The sequence below is a fragment of the Eutrigla gurnardus genome (genome assembly GCF_963514095.1).
Source record: "Eutrigla gurnardus genome assembly, chromosome: 3".
Classification (NCBI taxonomy): Eukaryota; Metazoa; Chordata; class Actinopteri; order Perciformes; family Triglidae; genus Eutrigla; species Eutrigla gurnardus.
In genome coordinates, this window is record NC_139917.1 from 26,761,132 (window position 1) to 26,789,027 (window position 27,896).

General features: G+C 41.5%; 3 protein-coding genes across 3 annotated transcripts; 1 reads left to right on the forward strand and 2 right to left on the reverse strand.

Moving 5' to 3' along the window:
- Window positions 1-145: 145 nt before the first annotated feature.
- On the reverse strand, window positions 146-4,359 carry uchl1 (ubiquitin carboxyl-terminal esterase L1 (ubiquitin thiolesterase)). The gene is made up of 7 exons (XM_084005116.1): window positions 4,202-4,359; window positions 3,430-3,571; window positions 3,255-3,340; window positions 2,699-2,746; window positions 2,284-2,353; window positions 2,145-2,203; window positions 146-1,220 (listed from the first exon to the last, which is right to left on the reverse strand). Exons 1-7 carry the CDS (start codon window positions 4,328-4,330, stop codon window positions 1,137-1,139), a joined length of 618 nt encoding a protein of 205 aa, XP_083861242.1. The 5' UTR covers window positions 4,331-4,359; the 3' UTR covers window positions 146-1,136.
- Window positions 4,360-7,856: 3,497 nt separating this feature from the next.
- Window positions 7,857-16,111, forward strand: anxa5b (annexin A5b). The gene is made up of 13 exons (XM_084004866.1): window positions 7,857-7,953; window positions 8,204-8,240; window positions 11,311-11,395; window positions 11,695-11,789; window positions 12,336-12,449; window positions 12,592-12,682; window positions 13,044-13,123; window positions 13,925-13,975; window positions 14,578-14,671; window positions 14,745-14,840; window positions 14,937-14,995; window positions 15,404-15,526; window positions 15,656-16,111. The coding sequence occupies exons 2-13, from the start codon at window positions 8,238-8,240 to the stop codon at window positions 15,716-15,718; spliced, it is 954 nt and encodes a 317-aa protein (XP_083860992.1). The 5' UTR covers window positions 7,857-7,953; window positions 8,204-8,237; the 3' UTR covers window positions 15,719-16,111.
- A 7,391-nt stretch (window positions 16,112-23,502) lies between these two features.
- Window positions 23,503-25,374, reverse strand: LOC311010443 (fibroblast growth factor-binding protein 1-like). Its single transcript, XM_084004931.1, has 2 exons — window positions 25,279-25,374; window positions 23,503-25,155 (listed from the first exon to the last, which is right to left on the reverse strand). The coding sequence occupies exon 2, from the start codon at window positions 25,126-25,128 to the stop codon at window positions 24,412-24,414; it is 717 nt and encodes a 238-aa protein (XP_083861057.1). The 5' UTR covers window positions 25,129-25,155; window positions 25,279-25,374; the 3' UTR covers window positions 23,503-24,411.
- Between the last annotated feature and the right edge of the window lie 2,522 nt (window positions 25,375-27,896).

Here is a 27,896-nt window from a genome sequence, read left to right on the forward strand (position 1 = left end):
TTAGTCTATAGTCTAGACTTGACCCGTCTGTTTTCAGAGAACACAATCACTTCATCTTTAAAAACAGAGTCCCGTCATTGAAGTCAATACGATGTAGATCACAGACATCACACAAGAGCTGGAAATATTACCAGGGGGACACATAGAAGTCTAATGGTTGCTTTATTGAATTCCCACAGCTGCATCACCAACAGAACTACAGCAACATAGGATTTGGAAAGTGCGAAAAGGTAAACAATTAGTGCACAGCCTAGACATACAGTACTCTCATCACCTCGCACTGCACAACAACAACCTAGCAGGGTTTATTTTAATTGATGTCCAACTTGAAACTTTTGTATTTTGTGTTTTTAAACTTGCACACCAACAGTGTATTTGACTATTTGTAGAATAAGTGAAAACTTTTTCAAATTAAGTGCAAAACAAAATTCAATGGTGTTCATTTCTGAAAACAAAACTGTTGCAATCCACGACAATCAAACTTCAGTTTTTCAGAGAAATGTCACCCAAGAACATCACTGAAGGGGTTATGTGCATTCTGCGAACAATGGTTAAATTATTCCTCCGGATACATTTGGGCTGTTCTGAGGAATGTCAGATCCTTATAAACTCAACCACACAGCAACAAAAGGCAGTCGGGAAAAAAACAGGCAAAACGTTGCTCCGCACAAGTTTCCTGCCTTTTCCTTCTAACTATTCTGTATTCCATTTATTGGCACAAATGGCATTTAAGCATCAGTTTCTTTGAGTTTGACATAGATGCACCAATGGTCAATACAAAAAAGTCACAAAAAAAGAAAAACACACACACACACACAAGCAGTGGTGAGATCCGATCTCATGTTTGACAATTCCCCATTGCTGAATGACGTCACATAAAACCGTTTGGACAAGCTTGTATCAGTAAGTGTCAGCAGAACAAAAGGGTTTGATGTGTGGTTGTGTTCTTGTGTACATGTGTGCTCTGTTCCCCGAGATGAAAGAACAGTATGTGGCAACAATGTGTGCTTTATAGTGCATAGTGTCTGCAGATGTGTGGGTTCACAGGTTGCTCTGGGTGTCTGCTGATTGCGTTTGCCGTGTGAATGCGTCGGGACATTTTGGTTTACAATTTGGTCGCGTGTCCTACCGAATATCTAACTGCGACAAAGAGCCACCGCAGAGAAACGGACCTCGCCTTGCTCCCTCATCATGAAGTCGCGGCACACTTTGGATGCATCCTGGGCATGTATGAAAAGGAGAAAAAAGAAAAAGTAGATTTACCCTTATGTCAAATTTTAAGTTATAGTTGCACCATTGTATATAAACCAGAAATACTGCACTGTAACTACACTAAACTTGTGACATCTGAAGTTACTAGCCTTGGAGGAAAGACTGTCCTCAAGATGGAGGATTGTCAGCATTATATTTATCCGAGTATCTTACTTCTAATATGTAATCCCCATTAGGGCTGGGCAATAGCACTAAATTATTAATACTGTAATATGAGACTTGATGGCATGACGTTGTTACAGTCATATACCATATATCCCTTCCTTACCTGGACATTAAAATCAAATGTCATGCTTTCTCCTTTCTACATAGGAACCCTGTTGATTACATATTCTAATAATATAATTGTGAATCCATGTCTTCAAAGTCAACATTAAGGATAATAGTTCCTCTTTTACATAAGATCCAATACATCATCACAATGTATAATGTTGCAATTTCTCCACTTCCATGTATGCATGTAGAGCCCCCTTGTGGTAGTTTGATGCGACAATCTCACAGTCTTGACCCTTGATGACTTTAAAACCATATTTGCACACTGGGACTAAATCTGCTTTGTTTATCTAGTTACGTCGGTCATATATTATGTCTTTCATGACATTCAGCATATTCATATTATTCATCTAATATGTAACAAACAGTCCTGACTCACATGGCGGTTCAATCATAGGATGAAACAGTCCACACTATGATCCCTATTGGAGATTTTATTGATTCAAGTTTATTGATTAAATCAAGACACTTGGGAACAACCACACCCTGTTCCATGACTCATCACAGACCATGTGCATGAAGGAGCTTGGCTCATAATTATATTTTAACATATCCAGAATCGGCATGAATTGTTGAAGAATAATTGCAGTTTTACTTACCGTTATGAATGAGTCATCCTTGGTAGGTCCGTGCTTCACTGGTCCAGTCATTCTCCCATCTTAAAACCAAATGAGATAGTCAGGAATCCATGAAAAAAACAAACAAACACGAACCTACATAATGAGTTGACATGCTTACCAAATTCATAAAGTTGTCCATTTTCATTGACAAAGGCAATAAAGTGGAAGTTCACTTTGTCTGCTTCTGGCTGTGAAAGTTGAGGTGTGAAGAATTAATATTCAGAGTAGATACGGCGACAGAAAAGGCTTAAAAAAAAAAAAAAAAAAAAAAGGGAAGGCAAGCACTGCCAAGCAATCTGTGCCATCAACACTACTGGCTTTGGTGTACTGGCATTGCTACCACAAACATAAATCAATTCCATGATAATGTCGGTTAAACGCCATTTAATCAAAGAGAGAGAGTGATAGACAGAATGATATAAAGCCAGCTCACACATGGGCGACCAGGAGCATGCATAGAACCCCCATCTACTACCTAAAAGGGGTATAAGATGTTAGCCATCAGTAGTTGATATTGTAGTCAAGTCACTTACCCTACACTGGCCCTGCACTGCAATCTCATTGTGAGCCTCATAGATTGCCTGGAGAAGAAAATTTCAGAACATGTCAGATTAATAAGATCATTCTACGCTTAAAATACACATGTAGAGATGTTTCTAATAGAAACACTGCAAATGTGTGCAGAAGTGTAACTTATTAGCCACATTAAGTATTACATTCTGTAATACGATTCGAAGTTTTAGTGGTGTGTGGCGCCCCCAAGTGGGTAAAACAAAAAGATACAATTTATGCATGAATAACAGAATCAGAAATCAGTGGTCTACGATAATCGGGGTTTATTTCAGCTTTTAAATGTAGCAAATGCAGTAAAGTGTTTTTCTTTGGCTAGTCTTTTAATTTGAAATATTTAATTCAAGATCTTATATTTTTATAAGGCAGTAACCATTTACCATCTCAGATCATTAGCTCATAAAACAATTAAATCTCGCTGATCCCGCCTCTGTTGATCAGATTCACACTTCATGTACCATTCAAATAAGTCCTTCAACATTAAAAGATGAACATAGAGCAGCTTCAACAATATCTTACCTGGTTCTTCTCCAGATGTTTGGCACGGTCATCGGCAGACATCTTTGCAGTCTCATCTAGAAACTTCTTCAGGGCAGAGCCACTTTCTGAAAAGACCAGAGCAGCATCCATTTAATCAGACATGTATATGCCAGTCATTGACATAAGAAGAAATCCTGAATCGATCTGCACTCACCAAATGTTATTTTGCTTTTGTTGTTAGCCACAGCATGCAGCAGGGCGATGGTGCCACAGGAATTGACTGCGGTCTGCTTCAGGAAATAAACCTCAGAGTCTCCTGCAACCTTATCTGCCTGCTGCGTTCTGAAAGACTCATGCTGCAATACACAAAAAGGCAAACGGAGCATGGTCATGGTGCTCAGATAGAGCATGGTCAGGGTCATCAAATAGAGCACAGTCATGGTCATCTGCCCACATGAACACAGGGTGCAACCAATTGTGCCACTTGAAATGTGCACATGGAATAAGATTACAATTTTAAACGGCAATCAACAGAACAATAGAAATGTTGAAAATGACCCGAGTCATTTATAAAAGCAGAAACACAAAAATATGTTATATTATTGTTAATAGAATATTTTGGGGTTGGTTTAGCAGACAAAACCAGGTATTGGGAAATTATCATTTTGAAGACTAATTGAAAAAAAAAACAATAACTGATGATTAAATTAATTGTTTGTATATTTTGGCTGTTGACCCTGGTGATGCGATCTGACTCCAAAGGATCACAATTCAAGCACATATGAGAATTAAACTAGGTTTGACGTATTGAGAAGATGGAAAAAGATGGTGGCATATGCTGATTCATTTCCTCGCTATACCATCCCAGTCTCCTCCTGTTCCACCCATCACAACATTGCAGCTTTCACCCCACCCCAGGCAGAGGCTCACCCCACCCTTCTCTTCCAGGAAGTAGTCTGCACCGCCACCGCTACCTCCATTATTACCTGTTGTGTCAGTGGGAAGAGCAGCATCAAGGCACAGCATGGCTTCGGGACGGCGGAGAGTTGCTCCCCCTCCAGCCCCAGCACGTCAACGAAGCGCCAGCTTTCACCCACGCCTAGCTTGCTCATCATCTAGAACACAGACAGGAACATAAACACAACGCGGGGACTCCAATGGATGTGAAATGACATAAAATGAAATGCGTGTGAGACATTTGAAACGTAGAAATGAGCCCTCCCCTTGTGAAGGTGCTCAAAGATGCTGCGTTGTGTTGGTCCAGTCAGACCACACCCTTTAGCCTAGACACTGGGCGAAGCGCTCCAGATGATGCTGCCATCCATTAAAACCACGTAAACACTCATCCTCTTTGTTGTCGCATCAATGAAGTAACGACCACTTTTACCTCGTTTCACTATAATTCATATTAATGGCGCGGTTGCGACGCGGTGGCCTTTTTTAACTGTCGTCTCGGTTGAACTGGCTAGCTTGCTAATGTAAAACTTACCTGAACGTTGGAAAAAAATAAACCGTTACGTCGCCATTGCTCAACGCCAAATGCCCAACGTCAACCGTTACTCACCTTATTCAGCATCTGAAACGACATAAACAGAGGCTACAGGTTAGTTTTGCTGTCTGAAAACGTTACGGTGTTGAAAAGTAAACAAGCCAAAGTTAATGTCCCCCACCTCCGGGTTGATCTCCATTGGGGTCCACTCCATTTTTGCACTGTTTCAGGCGTTACTCAGCAAATTTGCGTGTGCTCGCGTCGTAGGTTTGTGTAGCCGTCAGATGAAGTTACAGAGCGCGTTCCCATACTTTATGCTGCCGGTCATACCACTTTACCGGCAGACAGGGGGGTGGGCTCAGACCAAATAACTGGTGGCGTTCGTATTTAATCGGCCTTCTAAGTAATATCAGATATATTTTAACGACTATATTTTTTTGTTACGCGTTTAGCTATGTAGTGACATCCTAGAAAGATAAATATCATTACATTAAAACATATTTAAGTTAAATCACACCGCTTAATGTGAGAGCAGGCAAACCCACGGGGGTCAAATCAAGTGCTTTCCTGGGCGCTGACGTAGATCAGTCCTATCAACGAGAGCCAATGAAATAAAGGACTTTTTTTTTTGATAACTTAATTATTTATTGATAACTGTAAAGAGGAAGTGGATCTTGTATGAAAAATAATGCAAGTGAATTAACTGATATCTAACTGGAAATACAGTGTACTCAGTGGTGGAATGTAACTAAGTACATTTACTTGAGTATTTGAACTTAAGTGAAATTACGTAGGTACTTGTATTCTACATAGTATTTCCATTTTATGCTACTTTGGCATACTTGGTGACATTGCACATTCGTTTGTTAATACCCAATATTAGTGAAGTTTTATTGTAGAATAAGTAAAAAAAAAAAGTTTAACCACCTGCAATGGTGTATGATAATACTAACCACACAATGTGTACTTTTACTTTGGGAATATGCAGTATATTTGATGCTCATACTATTAAATAAGTACGATTTTGAGTCCAGGACTTTTACTTGTTACAGAGTATTTTGAACTTTGTTTGTTTGCTACTTAAAAATCCAGCAGATTGGGACAGAGCAAAACATGCTTTTTGTGGGGGGGTTTCAACTGTATCTCACAATTTTCTCCACCAGATGGAGTTCAGTCGTCATGGAGATTGCCTTGATCATGTGATATGAAAACCTAGCGATCAGGGGCAATGGGGCAACGTTTGCCACTCCTTCATTAGTGCTACTGAGATGCCCTTTAGCAAGGCACTTAACCCTCAACGGCTGCCCATCAACACGCAGTTCAGGCTGTGTGTGTAACTGTGTCTGTTCCTGTCTTACAGGGAAACTCTCTTGAATAAATAAATGTGTTGTTTTTTTAAGTGGACCTTGGGCAATTATTTTGTCATGCTTTAATTAAATGGTGTTGCTATTTCAAAATAAAATATTATACTTAAATAAAAAGTAAAGGTCAGGAATGCTCAGAACTTCAAACAAGTGTAATGAAGGTGCTCTTTGGATGGGAACACAACAGTTCAGGGCACAACATCCCTCCTTCTCTAAGCCTTCTTCCTGTTCTCCCTCAAATACTGGAAGCGAGGAGACTCCTCTCTTTGCAAAAAGAAGTCATCTAGAAGTCTATGAGAAAACGACCCTTGTTCTCAGTAAACATAATCATGTCAAACTAACCAAGTTTCAAGTCTTCTTCAATGCATCATGATGTTCTTTCTGTACGTTCCACCCTCTTGTGTCACCTATGGTGGCAAAAAGCCAAGATGGAGGCGACCACAAGCCAAGATGACCACGGCCAAAATGCCAGAATGAAACTCGAGGCTTCAAAACCGCCGTCCACAAACTAATGTGCGATGTCACAGTGACTACGTCCACTTCTTACAGCCTATATTCTTATCATGTGCAAGCATTGTCTAGGTTTTAAGAATGTCACCATCTAAAATCGATCTGCAGCTCTCAGTTCCGTGTACTTCATGATTCACTGACATGCGATGCAGATTCCACACATGCCAAAGGCAACACAACGAACACCATTCGAAGCAGAAACAATACTAATTCAATCTATTGTTTTATAAGATAAGGCTCGACATCCAGTTCATTTTAACCCCGTGGCATTGAATACATTTTTGTGTCAGTCTCCACCTGATTTAAAAACCTTGTGTCTCTAATAGTTGCAAGTTTTTGTCAATAAACTATTGGCATTCGACTAATATCTCTATAAATGATTGTCACATAACCTTAATTTTGAACTTGAATGAAGTTGAATAAAGCTAATTGTGGCAAATATCAGATTCCCGTTCTCTTCTTTTTCTTTACATAAGGTTACAAATCATACTAAGTAATGTGGAGCTAATGCACGACTCGTGATACTTAAATGCATGAATCAATAAAAGTTGAATCATGGATTCTTCAACATTAACAAATCAATTAATGAATGTTAATTTCAGACTCATGCATTTGCTAAGCCTCTCTGAAAGCAGAACCATTCCCATATGCATATCTGTAAACATTAATAATAAATACCAACAGGTCAGCAACATGCAAATGTTTGCATCTGATGACCAGTTTGAACAAACAAACTACATTTTTCTATGAGAATAGGTGCTGTTCTGCTTTCAGAGAGGCTGGGCATGGGTCTGAAATTCACTTTTGTGGAACTGGATCCAGCTATATGTGTAACCGTAACCGTGAATTAATATTCCTAAACAAATTTGTTACTTGTGAGAAATTCATTACACAGCGTTAGTGAGGCTCACATATCAATGCATCACTAATACATCGGACATTCTGTGCTTTAGGTATATTTTGATGCTAATAGTTCTGTACTTTTACAAGTAAGATGTTTAATTTGTTGTAATCATCAACAACCTACTTGTACTTACTTCAGTAATGGATGAAGTAAATACAAGTACTTCTGATATATCTCTTGTTTCTATCGCCATTATGAAACGTACGAAATGAAAACAAACTCTTTCAAATGTTTGGAACCACAGCAGCTTCAGGGACACGCGAAACCACGTTTCCCAGAGTGCATCGGGAGCAGGGCTGTACCAGAGTCCGTGCGCACCGGGGTGTGGCCCACACACTCGCGCACCCACACGCTCACGCGCGCAACGGAGAGTTTATACGAGTGGGATTCCGCTGTCAGCCCTCCTTCTCTTCCTCTTCTTCTCTCTCGACCCGCTCCCACAGCTTCGCCGACGCCTGCAGCAGCTCAGCGGTAAGTTTCCGCTCTCCGACTCGAACCGCTTGAACTTCCAGAAGTTCAGCAGCATCCGCCAGGTGTTTTTTGGGGGGGGACAGCGAGGGTCTACCTGCGGACAAAAGGAGAAGCATGACAGGTTTACGGAAGTTTGACAGCTAGGTTACGTTACACGGAGAGGAAATTCACTCTGGCGCCGGATAACAACCAGATAAAGAAGTTCCTCATGGAGGACATATAAATAACATATTTCCCTCTCCAACAACAGATCTTCCGCAGAACAAACCCCAAAGACAGACAAAATGGTGAGTCATCGTCTTCACTTCCAATGATTGTTTTTTTTTTTTGTCAGCCGTCAACTTAAAACATGACAAAATGTATATTAACTGTGACTAAAACGATACAATTCAAATTGTCTTTCGAAAATCCGTTATTTATGCAAATATATGACTCACAAAAGTTTTTTTTTCACCCTCTGAACTCCCAAGACAACGCCCACTTTTATCCAAATGATAGAACAAAGAGTTCTATCTAAACAGGCTGGAGTTTACAAAGATGTGAATGTACTGAAGATAGCGGTGGATAGCTTGTCATTTAACACTGAACATGAAAGCCCCATTATCTTCTCTGAAGGTAAAAGACGTGGCAGAACATAAACAAAAGTATCGGCTTGGCAGCCATTTATACACACTTCAAAGAGGAATCTGATGTGAATTTGACAGAAGTTTTCAACTGGACACTTTTCTCTGAACATTCCGGTTCATCAACTTTTAATCGTGTGCATGTGTGTTAATACTTGTGCAATTTTCATTTGGGGAAGTTTTACTGTATGACTCATGTGGGCTCTCTTCCATCTGGGTGGGTCTCTGTCTCTCCTCCTCTCTCTCTCTCCGTTTAATACACCCATTTCCACGTCCAGCCTGGAGTTTAACGCCACCCTTCCTCTCTTAAAGGGGAAACGGGGGAAAAGAAAGTTCTCCTTTTCTTCTGTCAGGGTGGAGTTTTACGTCGCCCATAAAAAGTATAAAAACATGATTATATTCACGATAATCATCTGTGATGATGTAACACTCCTGCAGATTGTTGAGTCTGGTGCTATAAATAGATTGTCTCTGTGCTATGTGCTGCTCACAGAAGTCAGTTTTAATGCCTCTTTCTGAGACAAAGGGCGAATTTAAGGATCTTTTATATTTCTTATTGTCTGCAAATGCAGTGAAAAGATCAAAAGCAACACCATTCATTGTCAGTGTCAGTCATTTATCTGACTAACACGTTTTAACAAATGCCTGTGTCGTCACAACCTGATATGGAGTTTTCCTCAGAACTTGATTGTTGTCCAAAAACAGTTAATGAATCAATGAGGCAGATCTTTGCACCGGATGACATTATGGGCATTAGTTTATTATTAGTTTCATTATAAGTCAGTTCCTCATGCTGTGCACTTCGAGCTGAAAAAAAGTGACCAATTAATGCAATACTCCTCTGTTTTAGTAACATTTGCTAAAGCTACAGCAGCCGGCGGTTTTAGGAATTGTTTTTCTCTTTTTAAAAGTGCTTGTGTGTGTGTGTGTGTGTGTGTGTGTGTGTGTGTGTGTGTGTGTGTGTGTGTGTGTGTGTGTGTGTGTGTGTGTGTGTGTGTGTGTGTGTGTGTGTGTGTGTGTGTGTGTGTGTGTGTGTGTGTGTGTGTGTGTGTGTGTGTGTGTGTGTGTGTGTGTGTGTGCGCAAATATAGTCAATTTCAAAAGTGAAACTACTAGACACATGATGTCTCCCAATCACTGAAAAGTCCATCATCAGAGTTTGACCATTTTCAGGGCCAAGAATGTACATTTTGAATTAAAAAATAAAGGAAACGCCTCGGGTGTCAAGAGTAGCTGCAGCCCTGCTTGGAGTGCCACAAAATATATATTATTATTATAAATATAATAGTAATATTGACATCCATGCTCAGTATAATAGTCCAGTTAACTGTAGAGTCACTTATTTGACCACATGATAGGGGACTCCCCTCCATACAAGCACCGCTGCATGGTGGATTGTTTGGTGCGCCTGCTTTAAATGAGAGATGTCCTCTGTGACAGCGTTGAATATGGAGGGTCCACATACCTCCATGGGACGCCTCAGGTCATGTCCGAGCTTGCTCCACACACACTTTGTCACTCGCTCCAGGAGCTTAAACCTGTTTAACATTCCAGGCAACATAATCAACATTGTAAATATGTTCTAAATACGTCCTTGTCCGAGCAGCCGTCGGCACGGTGATTCGATTTTGTTTTGCTTGTGGCGATGAGTGTGTTCATGAGGAAGGAGCTCGTGGACATTTTGGCGTTCCTTCCTGCAGAAAAACACAGAATCCTGGTTGTTAGCAGCAACTTGTTTTGGTCTCCCTCAGTTTTTTTTTCTCCCTCCCAGATTTTCAGGGTCAAAATTCCAGAAACATTCCTGTGGTTTTTTCCCTTCTCTAAACATTTCTTCCTGTGGAATAAGAAGCAACCACTTGATTATCTTTTTGTTAATGTGTCACAGTTTTAGGGAGTGTCTGCCATGAGCACAGCATTGTTCCTCAAAATCAATCTTGTAGTTAATGTTCATCAGCCTTATCACATTCTTACTGTGCTCAGTATCGATCAGACCGTCTGTCCACATTCAGGGAAATTATTAGCCATCCATCATGTTTGAAGCGCTGAACAAATCTGAAATGCAGGCAGCAAATCCAAGGCTAGGAAAAAAACTATGTGAGAACAGGCTGTTCATGAAATACGAGGGCATAGTAAGTGCATGTAAGTGGTTTGATGTTAGAGCTTGTGTGCACATCTGCATGTATTTTCATGAAGATAGTCGTTAAGTTCATTAAACGCATCTGAAAGGGGAAAACGTCTTTGATGAGCGTACAGCATGCACATAATCTGAGATGCGGTGTTTTATATGTACAGTATGTACACATGAATATAAAGATTGATTATGGCTCTTCTGCCGTGATATAAAAGGGGGAACATTCTTTGATAAGGTCATGCGTATAAGGAACTTGCATGAAACTACAGATTGATTTAAGAACGTATGCAGTATTTATGTCTGATAAAAAGTCACAGCAGAAAGATTTACTTACGATAAATATATTTCTCTTCTACATATTGTACAAATGTAGCAGGCATACATTCTGTTGCTGCTACAGTAACACGCATCAACAAAGAAGTTAGTTGTTATTTTTTTTAGAGAATATGTAGCAGATGGAAGAGTTAGACAAACAGAATAGTGGTGCATAATCCGGGGGAAGTGTCCATGGAGATATCAGCCGCCCCACAAAAAGGAGTTTTTTGGAAAAATAAATAAATATAAAACCCACACCACAATAATCCTCCTCGTTTCTTCCATGCAGGCAAGCAGAGGAACTGTGAAGGCCAGCGGAAACTTCAATGCCAGTGCAGATGCTGAGGTCCTGTCCAAGGCCATGAAGGGGCTGGGTAAGATGCATGTCTGTTTGCACATCTGCTGTCAGCACAGTGTCATCTGATACGCAGGCGTGTCAGTCAGTAGTACAACCCTACGACACAACCAGGGAGAGAGAGTTTTTAGGGGTGTTCCCCAGACAGCAGTGAGTCATAAGCACACGAGCAGAGATCTGCTGACCTCGACCGAGGGCTGTAATTATGTGGCTGGAATATTCGTAATAAAGAGTCCACCTCGACAGAGCGTGCTCATCTGTTGTGTCATATGTGCGTCTTGCTGCTTGGCTGTGTAACCACGGTGCTTGTTTCCGTAGGGACCGACGAGGATGCCATCTTGCAGCTGTTGGTGGCTCGCAGCAACGCCCAGAGGCAGCAGATCAAGACCACCTACAAAACTCTGTTTGGAAAGGTACTACTGTAGCAGCTGTCAACCCACATGGTCACACTTATTACAAAAATAAACACCCCAGTAAGCTCCTTAAGACCCTCAGCAACACATGAAACACAACTACAGTAATGGTTACACCCGAAACAGTGTTTCCGGTCTATGCTAAGCTAAGCTAACCGGCTGCTGGCTCCAGTACAGACATGAGGATGAGGTTGATCTCTTCTTCAGCAGGCAAATAAGCATATTTCACAACTGTTCCACTAAAGCAGAAGAAGAGGCCATAATTACACCACAAATCTTCTGTCGGGTTTCAGGGGCTGTTAGATGATCCAACCAGCTCTTCTTAACTTGTTAAGACCACACACAACATCAGAGATTCAACTTGACTCAGTCACACCGCTGCTGTCAGTACAAATCATCAGCAGAAAATCCATATATGTGATTATACATTAACCGTAGCAAAGTGATCCGGCCACACGCGACGAGCGTAAAATCCATCACTGCACAGCGTTGCATTGCGGTCGCACACAGGGTTTCATTCAATTGCCTGATGTGTCTTCATGACAGGATCTGGTAGATGACCTGAAGGGAGAGCTGGGAGGCAAATTTGAGACCCTGATTGTGGGTCTGATGACCCCACCCCTCGCTTATGATGTGACGTTGCTCCGCAACGCCATCAAGGTAAGTTGAAAAGATTGATGAAGAATTTCTGGGTAGAAACTTACATTTTAGAATGATAAAGACTTTCTGGGTAGAAACTTACATTTTAGCAGTCCGAGCAGTTGGAAACCTTCATTAAACCCTTTCTCTCCATGACCTATAGGGGGCAGGAACAGATGAGAAGGTCCTGGTGGAGGTCCTCGCCTCCAGAACACCTCAGCAGGTGAAGGAAATCGTTGCTGCCTATAGACAAGGTAACTCATGCACATACATACACACATACACACACACACACACACACACACACACACACACACACACACACACACCGATACTGCATGATGCAGAAGTCCTTATTTCTCCTTATTCAATATTCTGCAAATAAACTTTATCATTATTTATCATTTGCAACACAAAATATCAAGTATTGACAAAGATCTATCATTTTTATGAATGGCTAACAAGCAGTGAACAGGGAATAAACTGAAACTACAGATGCTTTAACCCTTTGGAGTCCCGTCGACTATCACAACAACGAACAAAAAACCTGGGAAACCTGTTTAAAGATCAGGTCTAAAAGAAAACATGAACATGTGTGTTTTGTTTGTTCCTCAGAGTATGATGACGACCTGGAGGAGGATATTTCTGGTGACACTTCAGGTCACTTCAAGAGACTTCTGGTTATTCTGCTGCAGGTAAATATTTCCTTTGCTCTATCCTGGTCTCCTCCCCTCTTTCCTTGTCTCCTCTCCACTATCCTTGTCTGCTCCCCTCTATCCTGGTCTCCTCTCCACTATGCTGGTCTATTCTCCTCTCTTCTATCCATGTCTCCTCCCCTCCTCTCTATCCATGTCTCCTCTCCACTCCACTATCCATGTCTCCTCCCCTCTCCACTATCCATGTCTCCTCTCCTCTCTCCTTGTCTCCTCTCCTCTATCCATGTCTCCTCTCCACTCTCCTTGTCTCCTTCCTTCCCCTCCATCCATGTCTCCTCCCCTCTCCTCTATCCATGTCTCCTCTCCACTCTCCATGTCTCCTCCCCTCCCCTCTATCTATGTCTCCTCCCCTCTCCTCTATCCATGTCTCCTCTCCACTCTCCTTGTCTCCTCCCCTCCCCTCTATCTATGTCTCCTCCCTTCTCCTCTATCTATGTCTCCTCCCTTCTCCTCTGTCCTTGTCTCCTCCCCTCTTCTCTCCACTATCCATGTCTCCTCTCCTCTCTCCTTGTCTCCTCTCCTCTATCCATGTCTCCTCTCCACTCTCCTTGTCTCCTCCCCTCCCCTCTATCTATGTCTCCTCCCTTCTCCTCTGTCCATGTCTCCTCTCCTCTCTCCTTGTCTCCTCTCCTCTATCCATGTCTCCTCTCCACTCTCCTTGTCTCCTCCACTCCCCTCTATCTATGTCTCCTCCCTTCTCCTCTGTCCTCGTCTCCTCCCCTCTTCTCTCCTCTCTCCTTGTCTCCGCCCCTCTAACAGACACGTTTTGTCTCCCCTCAGGCGAACAGGCAGAGGGGGGTCCAGGAGGGAACCATTGAGAGTGACGCTCAGGTGAGTCGGTTGTTTGATCGCGGATCAGTAAATATTTCTGCCCTTCACTATCAATGGTGTCTTTGTCTTCTCCTCTGAGGGTGTGACTGTCACATGTGTTTGCAGATAGGAACTAAATGCTGGGGGGGTTGAAGTGTGTGTGTGTGTGTGTGTTTTTATGTGTGTGCTGGTAGTTTGCACAGCTGGTCTGTAAATGCGATATGACGCCTCCTTGTGGAGGGAGCGAGTATAAAATTTCCCTTGAATATAAAAGACATTGTGAAGGGGTACTGTTAGATCTTTATGCCACTTTGCCAAATTATTTCTGATCTACAATAGCTTCTGTATGAACATGATGCATCCCCAGTACCGAACAGACTTACTTCTAACTTGTTTAGTTGTTGGTTTTAGCATTTGTATCGCTGATAGATTCTCTCTGTGACGCTCTGAGAGAGCTGAGTCTGTTCAACTCGTTCCTTTTCAGCACTTATTACTCAAAAAGTTCAATATACCCCTCTAAAATGTAGTGGAGCAGACATTTAAATGAGTCTAAAGTGGAAATCCAAATTGAGTAAATGTATGTAACACTATGGGATATGTACCGTTTGTCTCTGTGGTCGTAGGTCCTCTTCAAGGCAGGAGAGCAGAAGTTCGGCACTGATGAACAAACGTTCGTCACCATCCTTGGAAACCGGAGTGCGGAGCATCTGAGGAAAGGTCCGTGTGTGTGAGAGAGTATCGTTTAGCAGCATGACATAAACTCCAGACTCATTTTGAACGTGTGTTTCAGTGTTCGATGCTTACATGAAGCTGTCTGGATACGAGATGGAGGAGAGCATCAAGAGGGAAACATCCGGAGGCCTGAGAGATCTGCTTCTGGCCGTCGGTACGAAACTACCGCAGGCTGGTCCTGTTGTCGGCTTCGGGAGGAGGTGGTGACTATGAATGGATTTATAATGACACGTTCTGTTTTTCTTTAAAGTGAAGTGTGCCAGGAGTGTTCCCGCCTATTTTGCCGAGACTCTGTACTACGCGATGAAGGTAAGATAACAAAGATGACAACTAGGTATAATCAATGCAATGTTTAACCACCGTAACATTAGTTGTGATAAAGTCTTTATGTCGTTAATGGGCTTTCATTTGCAGAGGTTTCATAAAAACGTAGAATTGTGAATTAAAATAGAGAAATTGTGTTTATAATGTTCTTAGTTGTGAATCTACTTTAAATGTTTCCTTCAATTTGTGTCAGACTGTCATTTAAATGAATAAAGACCATTAGTTGTTTGGAAACTTAAAGGAGCATTATGTAGGATTTAGTGACATCTAGTGGTGAGGTTGCAGATTGCTAGTGTGTTTTCATGCAGGTCTGGATCCAAAATATATTTACTTGTGCTCTCAGATAATAGCTGTGCATCCATGAAGCATGTGTTTGTGTGATTGTTGTTGCAGGGTGCAGGAACTGATGACAACACCCTGATCAGAGTGATGGTGTCTCGCAGTGAGGTGGACTTGTTGGACATCAGATCTGACTTTAGGAGGTTGTTTGCCAGCTCTCTGTTTTCCATGATCAAGGTAAACACACACACACACACACACACACACACACACACACACACACACACACACACACACACACACACACACACACACACACACACACACACTACTTGATCTTGAATTCCCTATGCGTCTGTGTTACAGGGAGATACCGGCGGTGACTACCGCAAGGCCCTCTTGCTGCTCTGTGCTGGAGACGATGTGTAACCGTGGCAACAAGCGATGAAACAGGAAACCACACCAGAAGTGCCTCTTCTCTAAGCCGGCCTTTTCGTTGGGCCGTCAGCTCACACACAGTAGAAATTTCATCACAACAAAAACATTCTTGTACGTGAGAGGCGGCCCATCGGGTCTTTTTAAACTATGACGCCAAATATTGTCTTTGAAAGGTAGCTAACATTTTATACTTGTCCTCATTAATTAATGCAGCTTTTGGTCATCTAACATCTTCAACCAATACCAATATTATAGCACTCATTTGTAATGTTATTATAAAAGTATTGGACTCCAATTGTTTTGTTTGCACTTTGTATGGCAGGAGCAATATATGCAATAATAAACATTTCAACTCATCGATTTCAACTGATGAAGTAACCCGAAGCGCACGTTTTTCTTGTCTCTGCTGCATCTCAGTACCAGTCCAGTTTTGCAGAACGCATAACAGTAATGGTACCTGTTTGATTGGGTTGAACATGCACAGTCCTGTTGTAGCCACTAGAGGGAGATAGAGCAGCTTTAATAGAGATAAATGCATCCATGACATCATAGCTTGAAGACAGGTGGAAGATACTTAAATGTGTTATACAACTGATCTACAACCTTAAGGTATTTGGGCAGGTTTATACTTATATACACATTGAATACATCATATTGTACTTATATATTATGTCACATTTTTTTTAAACCTACAGTAGTTGCTTACTTTTTAAACACATACATTAGATTAAACTTCCCAATAACATAAAGTCCGTCATTAAAATCTGCTCCACTTTGACCAGCTACAAAGTTAAACTGCTGCGTGCATGAATGCAATATTAGTAATTATTTACTCATATAATGCATACAAATATTCACTTATCTAAAAGGCGGTATTCTCTATTACTAATACTTTATTTTCTTAAATATATCTTACTGGTAATACTTTTTTTAAATTTCTCATCCAGGACTTTTAACGGAGAATAACATTTTAATTTCTATATTATTATATCTGCCTCAACTCCATTAAAACAAATGTTAAAAGAATTTTGTTGGATGAAGCCCTGAAACATTTAAATGTTTAAAAAATAAAAAATATGATCCCACTACAGGCAAGGGGGAAATGTGTGTTTTGTGATTCAGTTGTGAACTGATCCTTTAAGTACTCAACGGCATTAAACATTCCTTCACTGCTGCAAACATCACAAATATGAAGCTGCAGATTTGCAGATTATCTGCTGGCGGCGTTGAAATTCATTTGTGCAGCAACTTCAACAACGAGGTTATTCAAAGTGCTTTACAGAAGACAGTAAAGCACTAAAAAATACATTTTACAAGAGCAATATAAAAAGACAATTGGATTTTTACAAGAGAGAAATAAAATAGTAGTATATAATAGTATTTATTATCATTTTAGTGCCAAAAGAAGTTTGTCATAACTTCTTTCTGTCCTCGTTTGGCCCTCCGGTGATTTCGGTGCAACGTCTTGGATTGACCTCCAGTCAGTGACGGTAAACCGCTGAATAATCAGGTAAAGGTTGGCAGTAAAATGACTTCAAGGGAAGATGTTTTGCTCAGGGTGTTTCAGCGTGGACTGAAGGAGGGGTCATCCCAGGTCCTGTTACGCTACTTCTCTGTTGTTCTTTTCACTGAAGCGGTTGAAGTTGATTGTTGCCACAGAAACAAGCAGCCAATAACGAGGTCTGAACAGCAGGGTGTGGAGGTCAGGCCACCTCGAGCCACAGGAAGAACAATACCTCCAACTCCTCCCACCTCGCTGCCCTGCGTGCTTTTGGGTGGGCATGTGTCCGGTCAGCTTTGTGGGTCAAATCTGAAGTATTTAGTGGAGCGTTGAGTGGTATTTTGATGTTTTTCTTTTGGGTTTTTTTTCTCTCTCCAGCCCCTCCTGACATCCAGAGCCCCTCTTCTCCTTCAACACACTGGCAGAGGCTCTGAGCCGCAAAGAGCAGTTCAAGTTCAAGTTGACTGGAAAGTTTTGTTTTCCCGCAAAGCTTATAACTGCTACCTTTATACATAAAATGTTAAAATGTACAAAAAAAGAAGCAAAAGGACTGAACGACGAGGGTTTATCTGTGACTCAACTTACAACCACAGAAAGCTGCTGCTATCCTTCTGCATGCAACTGCTGCTGTATTTACATTAATGACAAGCTGAAACAATTAGTCTTAATAATTCAGGACGTTTTGTTGAGCTCAACACACGCTTATTGAGCTTCAGTTACACAGGATCTTCACATCCCATCATGCTGTGTGAGACGTCTAAACGGGTTGAGCAGGCCTAAGATAACAAGAGGAAACTAAATCTAAGTGACTAATTAAAAGGATTAATGTAAGTTAAGAGTAACAATGCTACTTTGTTTTATTGTGGTGACAATGAAGCAGGTCAGTATGAGCCATGTTGTTTTTCTGAGTCTGAGGGCCTCATCCCAAGACAAAGCTCGGGGCGCCTCCTTAACCCTTCCCTCCCCTATTTGCTCGGTTTCACTCAACTCCTGGATGCCTATGGCATCATGACATGGTTATGTTCCCAATTGAGTCAGCCTCATATTGCTGTTTGACATAACTTCAGACACGACCAAATACACAAAAAGGTCTGTAGTAAGGTATTTATGAGCCTCTGACTCGGGGGAAAACAGTAAAATTACCCCCAAACTACTGTGACTGTGAAGTTCAACCAAATTACACACATCTGGGCCATTCAATGTGATCTTCATGTCACAGGTTATGTAATGTTTTTTTTCATTTCCGGTCACTGAGCCTCCCCTGAAACTGTCTGAAGCCCTCCTGGGTAGGATTTTAAAAACCTCTGATCTAGAGCATTGACAACAGGTGATTCTGCCAGTCAGAGTTATTTCACAACATGTCTGAAGGCCACAAACAACAAGTACAGAAAGGAGGTAAAGCTACTAAGTATAAACTAAACTGAATGAGGGAATGCAGGACCAGCTATGTTGTCCCTCCTGATAAGAGGGGAGACCACACCAAATATGATCAAATTCTTCAGTTTCTCTTTCTGACAACTGGCAACCACGCTTTTCATTGCAAAGTTTGACAATTATTATTATTATTATACACCAGAAAAAGATGATTTGATGAGATGCATGTCACAGGAGTGCTCTATGAAAACAATATGAATCTTATGCTACAGTCATCAGAGCTTACTAGCGTTACATCGGCCACCTAGCTAACACAAACCTCCACCATGTTTAGCAAAGTTGCTTGATTTTTTACATCATTTGTTTACATTTTGTCCATATTCATATTACAGAATGTACCTGAAAATGTTTATCAGGGTTAATTAAAACTCACCTCGTGGTAAAAATCCTCCTTCTAGCTCAAATTCCAGTTAGAAAGTCAGTTCTGAATTATTTTTCCAGGCTTACTAACATTCCTCCCAGCGGCTGTCTTGGCTCTGTTATGATTGACAGCTCAGAGGGCGGAACCAACGTATAAAGAAGGTCAACGATTGGCTGAAGGTTAGCTCTCAGTCTCGTACTGACACTGCGCAACAGTCGCATTAATTAATGATTTTCATCGCCTCCCAATACGTCTTCCTCATATTCATACTGGGACATGTTGTGAAGTTGTTCTCTGAGCAGTTTCTTCTTCTCTACCTTGAATTGCGGATCGTAAACCAACGTTGAGTGATATCTCACACAAGCTTGCTTATTTCGCTGCTTCCTGGTTACATAATCCAATCAGAGCGAGCCAGAGAACTGTTGACCAATGGGATGCAGCCAAGGGAACACGTGTTAATTGTACCGCGAGAGTGTGCTTGTTATTGAGGTCGACGTAGGCCGAAATTAGACTCTTTCGATCTTGATATTAGCGGCTAGCTCCACCCGGGCCAATAACGTAAACGGGAAGCAGCATGACATAACAAGTGCACCCGGAACCTTTCAACGCAGAGGTGATTTCATATTTAATGGCTTTTATTAGAGCAATACAGTAATTTTAGATAAAAAATAAACAACGTGGTGATTTTGACAAGGTTGGATTACATAAACCCAGTGACATAACAGTCTTGTAAAGTGTTTTTACACAAATATACATTTGTATCTTTGCTTCTTGCTCGGACATATGAAGTGGTTGAATAAGTAACACGTAACACAATGATCTACAATAAAACAAGTTCTTCATCTCTACATGCCTAAGAAAGCCGTGGATGGGTTTCTGTCGACCCTACCAGATTAAAGAGCCACAGGCAGACATTTCTCAGCTGCTTTCATGAACCTGGCATAAAGTCGTGACCACAAATCCGTAGATTTGAGAGTAATCTGGTGGTGGAAGTTGTCACAAATCCATAACACCCAAATTCCTGAAGGCTTGCTCTGGCACTCGAGACTTTGGGCTCCTAAAAGCCTAGAAAAGGTTATATTCTTTCCCTCCCCAATACACAGACAATCAGGCAGTGAATGAGTGGAAACGGGCCAGTTTATATACGACTGGGCTGATTAGGGAAGTGGGAACAGGTGTGCAGAAGATCAGGTGATGTGAAATGGTGGGAACCACGGTTACTGCATGGCAGGAGGGAGTGGTTAGATGTGAACTGACACGGCAGGGAGACAAAGCAGGCGGGAGAATGTGAGAACTAGATGGGTGTGTTTCTATCCACCTCTTTTTATGCACATTTTTCAATTTGTGCAACAATTCACATGCAGCATGATACATAAACACAAAAATAAACACATCAGATCTGTGCAATGAGGAGACTGCAGTCAAACATATTACATGTTCTATCATAATTATATTATACGTATATTTCAATCATGGTTTCTACATTCTTTCCTACCATTTGAGGTGTGACTGGCGCTCTTTTAATCATGTCATTCCACCGCCACATAACAGTACATGTTGTTGCATTATAATTATATTTACAGGAAGTTTAAGTAAAGTGAAGCAAATCTGATCCCCCCCCGTCATTGTTTTATAAATCTAGAAACGAATGACTACTTTGACATCGAAATCTTAAACTATAAATGCACACAAGTAGAATGTCGTTAGTCTGAAGCCCCACATTAAAAACGTGTTTGTACCCGCTTCATTTATCAGGAAAATCCTTTTTCTTGGTCTTTGCTTTGGAAAGAAGTTAGATGGAAGAACAGATAGAAAACTGCTGTTTGTGAGATCATGCTTTTGCTTGAATGGCCTGAAACCTCAAAAGGCTTTTAAAATAGGTTGTTTTAATACTTTGAGCAGAGGGACTCAAAGGCTGCTGCTTTCTCAGGCGTTTTGTTTGATTTGTAAAACCATCAACGCCGGCGCCCTGAACAAGACGGGACACGCCGCCATTGTAAATGAAAGTGGGAAAAGGACACGCATACCTTAAATATGACGATGTGACGAATGTTGTGTTTGCCTTCAGGGATTTCTTCTCGTCATTAAGATATTACCGGGCTTAAGTGACAGCATTTGACTGGGATTCCCGTCTGTGGCACTTTACACATTTGTGTGATATTAAAGGGGAACTCCAACAGTTGAATGTAGCCTAAATGTGAATCTGAATGTTTTTGTTGCTACGAAGGGGCTTCGAGTCAAGAGTACAAGCATCGTTATCCTCCATCACACCTTCTTGAATTGACTAACCTCTTAGAACCTCAGCTGACATTACATTTTTAAGAGAAAATACTCATTTTTTTAGTCAGTATCATTCGTTCGTAGATGAAAAGCTTGTCTTTTGCACGCTGATCTTCAACGACCATGAAGCAACACTTGGTTTTTGACTTTTTTTGTGCACTTGGCCTGACAGAACGTTTTGGGTACACTCCAAAAGATGTAGGTCGATATACAGTAGAAAAACAGAAAGCATTGATGGTATTTTATTAATGATTGCAGAATTACTACTATATCGACCTCCCTGCAGACGCCTCAAACCAACCAATCGCCCTCATGTTCTGAGATCCTACATCAGCTCGTGAGCCTTCGGCAAGTGCAGACCAGAATTTCACTGTGACCCCCAATGCTATGATCCAAAATGAAGCTCCTCTATAAAAGCTCCTTCTTTATAAAGGCTCTGCATCATGAGAAATCCTTTTTTAGCCCTGGATTAACAAGATGTTCCTCCAGCAGCGACCATCACTTGTAACCAAGCTTTCTGTGCAAATGTGAATACATGAATGCATGAGGTCAAACGGTTGGCGCACTAAATGAGGAGAACACGAGCAATTACGTTTCAACTGAAAGGAAAACTATGGCGAGAGCAGGAAGGTTACATTTAATCAGCAGGTGCGGCCATCACAGTGGCGTGTTGTTGATATCGTGATTTACTTGAGTCGACCGCCTCAAAGCAAATTCCTCTGAAAACACCTTCTATTAGAGGCACGAATTACACACACACACCCTGCTGTCATGAGAAAACACGTCACTAATGCTACAGTCCAGTATCTGTTCATAAAAGATCTTTTATCCTCTGATTTGCTGACATTTGAGCGTTTGAGCAAATTATGAAATTACAGACGGGAGGTATATTTAACACTCACGAACCAAAAGCCTTGTGTGACGGGTTTGTAGACGTAAGAGAGAAAGATAGAATTAAAAAACATATCATTTTAAAAAACACACAGAGCAATCAGACAAATACTTAGATTTAAATTTTTTACAGCAATGAGTCACAATTTTCTTCAATGTCAATTTTCCCTAGACCTAAAGACAAAAACAAAAAACCCTCCGCGTTTCTAAAAGAAGAGTGAGGTTCAAAAGAAGAGTGAGGTTTAAAAGAAGAGTGAGGTTCAAAAGCCCACCCTGCGTCTGATTTCCCTGCAGTGCCCCAGCTCTCCGTCTAAACTGATCCACCAGCACATCATTCTGCTGGTGGATCTCCTTTTCATCAGTCTTGGAGGAGCCCAAAGATAAAAGAAAACAAACCCACGCGAGGACTAGTGGAGGTGCACAGACCTTTTGGGATGGTATCCTCATTTCCTCCATGACCCTTGACCTCTAATCTCTAACTACTTCCTCCTTCCTGGAATGTGTCCTTGAGCGCTGGCTGGAGGAGTCGGTAAAACAAAATCCCTTTTGTGCCATCAAAGAGAGCGGACTTCCGTTTGAAAGGTGGAAATCTCTCTCCAGTTGACTTTTTTAAGTGTCTGTCTGAGGGGACAAAGAGCAGCGGGTCAGAGGTGACGAAGGTCAGGAGCTGCCAGGAAAGCATAAAATCCACATCTGGGATTGCACTTGTTCTGGGTTTTTGCACACATGTGCACGCGCTGCTGCATCGTAGTGGTCTTTACTCACAATCTCCCCTGCCGTCACCAAGAAAGTAATTAGAGGGGAGCCAGGGGGGCGAGCCTTATATTTGGATGTACAATCACTCCACTTGTGTGTGTAAAAATGTATTTAAAAGTCTTTCGTGTGGTGCTTTAACCTGAGGGACGACAGCAGGAAATCAAGTCTTAAGACTACTTGGGATGTTTCCTTGGAATACTAATTATAATATAATATAAACCCTGAAAAGTCTGCCTGAACAATCCATAACGCATCAGGATTTATTAAAGAATAAGTATGTTGAAAGGACTTTTGGCTGCCGAGGGCTTGAAACACTGTTGAGAACTAATAACTTCTACTTGATTTAATTGGAAGTGAAGACTGTACCTGACAAAGAGCCAAGAAATAAGGTTCAAACTTTTTACTTCTTAAATGTGGGAGTGTTCAGCAGTGTTGCAAGTCCTTAGGAGGTAAAAAAATAAAACATTTTAAGACTCACCTGCAAGAAAGATGTATTTTGTCATCCTGTTTTGCACACTGGTTGTTTCTTGAAAGATTGAATAAGACATGAAGAAAGAAAAATAACACTTTATTCTAGAAATTGTTGAAAAGGAGTGTTGGAAATGAGTCATTTTAACAAAATAAGATTAACATATCCCCGTGAAAAGTCATGTTTCATATTCTTCAAGGCAACAGGACACATTGTATAAATAGAAAATATTTATTTGTGGCGCATAAATACAGTGGTGTTTTCATGGTTGATTGATAAAGTTGACCAGAGGTAGAAATTAGCACTCTATACCATATTTACTACAGTAATCAGTTTGGTGTCAGGAAGTATTCCAGTCCAATCAAATATTTGACTGTATATACTAATAATATACTCACTGTAAAAAAAAAAAAAAAAAAATACTCCATACTCTATAACAAAATATTCTCAAGATTCAAAACTTGAGACAACATCAATTTGTGGTTTCCATGTTTGGATCCGTGTTTAGTGGTCACATGTCTACAACTGAAAGAAGGTCAAAACAACAAACAAAAACAGATGTATCAGCATATTGTACTTCAAGTATCAAAAACATACATCTCCATATCACAATATTGGATTATTATTATTATTACGAATGCATTCAAACGTGAGCACAATTTTAAATGGTTGGTTATGCTGGAGATGCAATCCATCAAATCTGATTTTATTATATCACGTTTTGAATAAAAATGTAAATCAGAAAAGTAACTACAACTCATATAAAATGTTGTTTTTGCTTCGGCCTAAAATTGAATACTGAATTTAAGTACCTCAATAGTTGCTTTCCACAACAGGTGATCAATTATGCCTTGATAAATACCTGATCATATCCACATCTGTTTGTACAACAACTAAAACCACAGAAAATCTGACTCTTTTTTTTGGTTTAACAACCAGAAGGAGTCCTAAAATAAGCCTCGCGCTCAGTCTGATCCGGTCCTCCTGCGATCCTAACAGTCGTCACTTTGCAGCATGGACAGAAAGAAATTGCACACGCTGACCCACGAGCCGCTGCAGGTCTCTTCGGCCGTTCTCCGGTGGTTCGCGCGCCCCGTGCAGTTTGTCGCTGTCGGTGCGACCGAAGCCGCCCTCGGTGCGACCGAAGCCGCCGTCGGTGCGACCGAAGCCACCGTCGTTGCGACCGAAGCCACCGCCCCCGCCCCCGCCGAGCCTCCGGACTGAGCGGAGGCTACGGCGCTCCTGACGTCCAGCTTGAAGTGCGCATCCCGTGGCGCGCGCTTGCACATGCCGGCCTTGACCAGCGCGCGCCCGTCCCTGCACACTTTGCCTTGCAGCCTTTTGAACGCGCGCGCCACCTGCTTCCAGAAGCCCTTGGTGTCGGACTGGTAGCCCGGGCAGCTCTGCGGTTTGGCGTCGTAGTGACACTCCAGATCGGTGACTCCACCTTTGGCGCGCGCCTCCTGGTCCTCGCATTTCACGGACAGCCTGACCGCGTCCCCGACGTCCTTCGCACCCCACGTGCACTGCATCTTGTCCTCGATGGAGAACTTCCCCCGGCCGCTCGCTGCAGGCTTGTTCCCGCTCTTGACCGGGGTCACGGTCTTCTCCGCTCCTCGGCTCTTATTGCGCGCGCAGGAGGTCAGAGAGACCTGCTGTCCGAGGAAGGCCAACAGCAACCAGGGGGCGAAAGTCTTCAGCAGCCACATGGTTTATCTTAGGAGTGTAGTAGTTATCTGAAAGGGACGGAGAATGGTTAAAAAGGAGTTCAGGGCATCATGCTCACAGAAAATATTCATATATGCAAAGACACCTGTTGCATGCGTGCAAGAAAGTCATAAACATGCAATCAAACTCACCAAAAAAGACGAGTGCTGCTGTGCGTAATAGCTGCTTCTTTCTGGCTCTCTGTTGTCTCGCACATGGCTTTCATACATAGATGCTGCGGCACGCCCACCATTCCCGCCCAACACACACACACACACACACACACACACCGCACGCACCTCCATTGAAGGAAATTCCTGGCAGTGGTTTCTTTGGGGAGACGGGAATGTGTTTTGTTCCGGTCCGACCTGACATGTCCAAACTGAACTCCCTGAATTCAGCAGAGTTGAACTGGAGATCAAAGAGGCTGTAAAGCAACACCGATGATGGATCCGCGTGTCTAAATAACCTTAACAAGCCCGGTGACCACGTTATAACCCCACCTCACACACACGCACATTCTTGGAGGCTCGACTCCGACTCTCCACCAATCAGCGGCGGCGCTCGACCATGAGGAGATCCCGTGTTGACTTCCGGCCGTGTGGCTCTACTCGCGTCAAGCAACAGGACAGAAATACTTGGAATAACAGAAACAGTTACAATCTGTCAGATAAAGTATTGCAGTGTGTTATGCATACACATAAACGAATATAATGCATATTGTTATTTTCCTCTTTTTATGTGCATTTACTATAATAATGGAAAACATTTTATTTTTTAGCAATTTATTTTTTATTTAGTTCCATACATGATTGTTCATTTCTATGAAGTGTCCAGATACTATATATCATTTCTCAAAACACAACTTCCTGCTGTAAGTCCAATTATGACTAAAATAAACAAACAACTTCCTTGTTCTCTTTGCTTTGCATTGCAAACTATAGGCACGACTCCAGCAGGATAACAGCTTTTTGGTTTAATATGAATGTAGTGATTCAATTGACATTTTCCATCAACACTAATTGGAAATTCACATAAAAAGGTGGCAAATTTGCCCTTTATTCTTAGTCAAATACACCTTACCCATATCTAAATGCTGATTTTGACCACATCGTGCCTTTGTTCTGTCTTACAGCCATCTATCAAACAGGAACACATTTACCAGATGTCAGCTCCCTCGTGCCCCATAAACCCTCCGTTGGTTCCTCCTTTGATATGCTGACATTAACTCAGTGACCTCCTTTATGTATTCAATCAGAAGTCAGTGGAGGTCTTCATCTTCATCGTTGGCAGCTTCACCTTCACACCGGCTGTTTATCGCAGCAATCACTGCCTTGGTATTCCTTTTTTTTTTCAGCACAAACTCAGCTGTAAATCTGACTTATTGATGTGACAATTTAACAAAGTAAAAAGCTGCTGCGAATCCAAAATATAACCCATGATAAATGACACAGGAACCTATAAAAAAAGTACAAATCTTTAGTGATAAACGCTCAAAATACTACTATAAAAATTAAGAAAAATGAAAAGATGCAGTCTATTTGCACTCGGAGACACTGTTAACGTTGTCGGTTTCCCCTACATGATATTTATATGAATAAAGTTATGTTAGGATAAATGAATGCCTAAACAACTGATGTTATGTAGATCAGCAGCAGCAGCACAGATCTGTTCAGGAGACGGGACCTTACCTGGAATACAGGAGTAACTAATACACACATTCCTTTACAGTAGAAGCCTCTCCCTTTGAAATGAACAGGAATTTTTCACATTTTTTTCCGCTAAATCATCAGATATTGTATGTTTATATTATGGGGCGAACCAAGAATTTGTGCTGACAAAATTAGGAATTAGATTAAAATATCACATGTTAGGATTATTGTAGGATGTTAGGAAATAAATAAAGCTACTTGAATGTAAGTTGTTGCACGAAAATTCCATTCAGTAAGAAGAGCAACAAAACAAAGCCTCAATATGTAGATATAAGTCTATGAGTTGTTGTTAGTTGCTCAACGTTCAACAATAGGAACTGTACATCAAATTTTACATGCAAAACATGTGTTTTTGATGCTGTGAAGTTGATATCAGATTAAAGCACACCACCTGGGTAAGTCAACGGATCCACACCCCCTGTCCTCCTGCTTCATTCCTGCAGTGATGCAGCTGCTGCAGGCAACAGAGACATCATGGGAACCACGAAGGAGCCTCGTAAAGGCTCGTGTGGGCACGAGTCCACACAAGTTAGTGGTTTATTGCTGAGTCACTGTGTAAATAGTAGTGGAGGATTTACTGTAAGTGAACGGTAGCAGGCTTTCCGCTCAGCAGCACCATCTTGTGGTCGTTAGAGGTCCTGCAGCCTCCTCAGCACGACTGAACAGTAAATACATGTGATCAGTGGTGCAAAGTGACTGCATTTACTGCATTTATGTACAATTCTGACTTGAGTTTCTCCCTTTTATGCTACTTTATACTTCTACTTCACTACTTTTCAGAGAAAAAGGATGTACTTTTACTCCACTACATTTTCTGACGACTGTCAGAGATTTAACCTGAAGATTATACTCTTTATATATTATTAACGTTCTAAAATAGGCCTACAATGTATTGCTAAAGATTGCAGTGATTCCCAGGTTTTTGGTGTTTTCACTGTGATGAGTGAAAGTGATTTGCAGCCTCTCATCCACTAACTAGTGTGTGTTGCCTCTCACACAGACCCCCCTCTGTTCCTGCACACGGTAGCTCTTAAGACTCAATTCATCAGCTCATACAA